Source organism: Seriola lalandi, unplaced genomic scaffold, assembly GCF_002814215.2.
Source record: "Seriola lalandi dorsalis isolate HSWRI2012SDOR001 ecotype SW California unplaced genomic scaffold, Sedor1 jcf7180002050411, whole genome shotgun sequence".
In the NCBI taxonomy this organism is placed as follows: Eukaryota; Metazoa; Chordata; class Actinopteri; order Carangiformes; family Carangidae; genus Seriola; species Seriola lalandi.
The window spans coordinates 5,126-7,438 of NW_019520964.1; the positions used below are offsets into that span (position 1 = coordinate 5,126).

At 38.1% G+C, this 2,313-nt stretch overlaps 1 protein-coding gene across 1 annotated transcript; it reads right to left on the reverse strand.

The window, feature by feature from the left end:
• Positions 1–197: 197 nt before the first annotated feature.
• LOC147819695 (dihydropyridine-sensitive L-type skeletal muscle calcium channel subunit alpha-1-like) lies at positions 198–1,281 on the reverse strand (the record flags this gene model as incomplete). Its single annotated transcript, XM_087171929.1, has 2 exons — positions 658–1,281; positions 198–350 (listed from the first exon to the last, which is right to left on the reverse strand). Coding segments are annotated over exons 1-2 (388 nt in total), but the record flags the coding sequence as incomplete, so codon positions are not given.
• Between the last annotated feature and the right edge of the window lie 1,032 nt (positions 1,282–2,313).

A 2,313-nucleotide genomic window follows, 5' to 3' on the forward strand; every position in this document is an offset into this window, starting at 1 on the left:
TGTGTGTGTGTGTGTGTGTGTGTGTGTGTGTGTGTGTGTATCAGCCAATTTGTGCTTGTGTTAGTGTGATATTTCTCATATACATGATCCACTGAATAAGGTCAGTATTGGCCTCGACAGTGATCCATGAATCAGACTGGTGCATGCCAAGTATTCCTGCCATACTGTATATAATCCTATTTTGACGCATTCTATACCTGTGCCTGTGTAGTAGCAGGTCTTGTGCATTTTGCACTTGAAGAGCTCCAGTCCCATGATGGAGTAAATGGTGACCATGAAGAGGACCAGTAAGGTAATGTGAAACAGAGGTAGCATGGACTTCAGGATGGAGTTCATCACCACCTGTAGGCCTGAGGGGAAAATTACAATAAATCACATCAACTGTCATGTAGCAAAAGGAAACTTGTGGCCCCTTCTGGGCTAGAAGAAAACAAACATGTTGCTTATTGTATTGTATTGCAAGTATTGGCCAGATTTATTTTGATATAACTTTTACTACTACTACTATAATAATAATAATAATAATAATAATAATAATAATAATAATAATAATAATAAAATAACAGTAGTAAAATAAACTTTACTGATATTGGCTTGATGCAAATCTATAGCTGAACTATACAAAGACGCTGAGTCATCAGCAGACCAGTTACTTACTGGGGACTCCAGAGACCAGTCTGAGAGGTCTCAGGACTCTGAATGCTCGCAGAGCTTTCATGTCAAAGCCACCACCCTTTTCTCCGACTGGAGCCTCCACTCCACTGATGTGGTTAATGGCATCCACAACCACAGTGAACAGCCTGCAGAGATGCAGACAACATATGATCACATGGTTGTTGTTCCCAGAAAGATACTGCAATCTTTCCTGTACCTGCTCATTGACTGGAGCCATAATGATTTTGCTTCTTCTTTAGTGAATCTGTTAGTCCATCCTACTGGAGACTTCAGGTGACATGTCCAATCACTGACAGATTACTAACAATGAGGGTTGTCGGTCCGATAACAGACTTCAGTTGCACGGAGTAACAATACATAACATGGAATATGGAGTTATACTATGAAATACTGTAAAATAGTTGCCATGTTATTCCAGGTCAGTCCACTTTCCAAAGAACTAATTAAGAACAAAAACTTTTTCAGTCTCAGGACTGTCTGGTGAGGATCGCGGGGGTCATCACACTGGTCACCACTGTCTCTGACACAGAGACATAAACATCACAATTTTCTCTAACTGTTCTCTGTTCCATATTTAAAAAAAAAAAAAAAAAACCTCCAATGCAAACCAAGTGTTTAACCTTGTTCACATCCATGATATTTTTTATACATTGTTACTCATAAAGTTGGAATAAAATCTTTTTTACCTCTTTTCATGAAATGATTGTGACAATGTGATTTATTTCATTTCACCTGGGTAATTGGGACACATAATGTAATCATTGCACCTGGTCAAAAGTGATTTCTGATGAATTTAAATAGGAATAAACAGAGGATTGTGTCTGAAAACTAAATTATTCCTACTTTATGGGCAACAGTGTATAATACAAGACATATGATGAGTGAATTCTTTAGTCACCACTATGACAGAGTGTCTCCACCTGTCTCCACCTGGAACTGTAGTGAACCAATGAGAAGTATCGTAAAAACAGATTCAGACAAACCTGTCAAACCTTTAATTCTGAAACATAAACCCCTGGGCTATTTGCTGACTTGGCTGTCAGTCCTTCTTTTAAAAATGTGAAGTTTTAGTTGTGTTTAAGGAAAGAGGGGTTCATCTCCTTACTTATAAATAAGTTCCTGATTTATATTTCCTATCACCTTAAGTGACAGTGACAATTAATTTCCTGTGTAGTTGAAATCAGTTCTGTTCTGTTTAGTTGCATTAATTAATGTACATTCACATTGTTGAACTTTTTTTTGTTGCCCATCTTAGTTATACTGTTATATTTATTTGGTTATTTTGTTTAATTTACAAATATGTGGCAGTCAACCTCCTGTGAATGGTTAATTGCTGGAAGATTATTTTTGTTGTTTAGTAGCTTTGTTATTTTTGTTTGACTGTAACCCCACTAAATGTTTCTCCCTGTCCCTTTCAGAAGCTGAGAGCCGGTGACCTCAGGTGTCTCCTTCCTGTGTGCTGTGCATCCCTGGGTTTAGTTTAGTTTAGTTTTCCACCATTGAGTGTATAAGTGTTTCACCTGTGAATGGGGTGATTTTCCCTGGGATCCCTTTCCCCACTGGTAAGCCTCAGCTCTGATAAGGTCCCACGTTCTTTTCCCCCCTATTAAGTTAATGTGTGACTGTTGCATTTAGCAT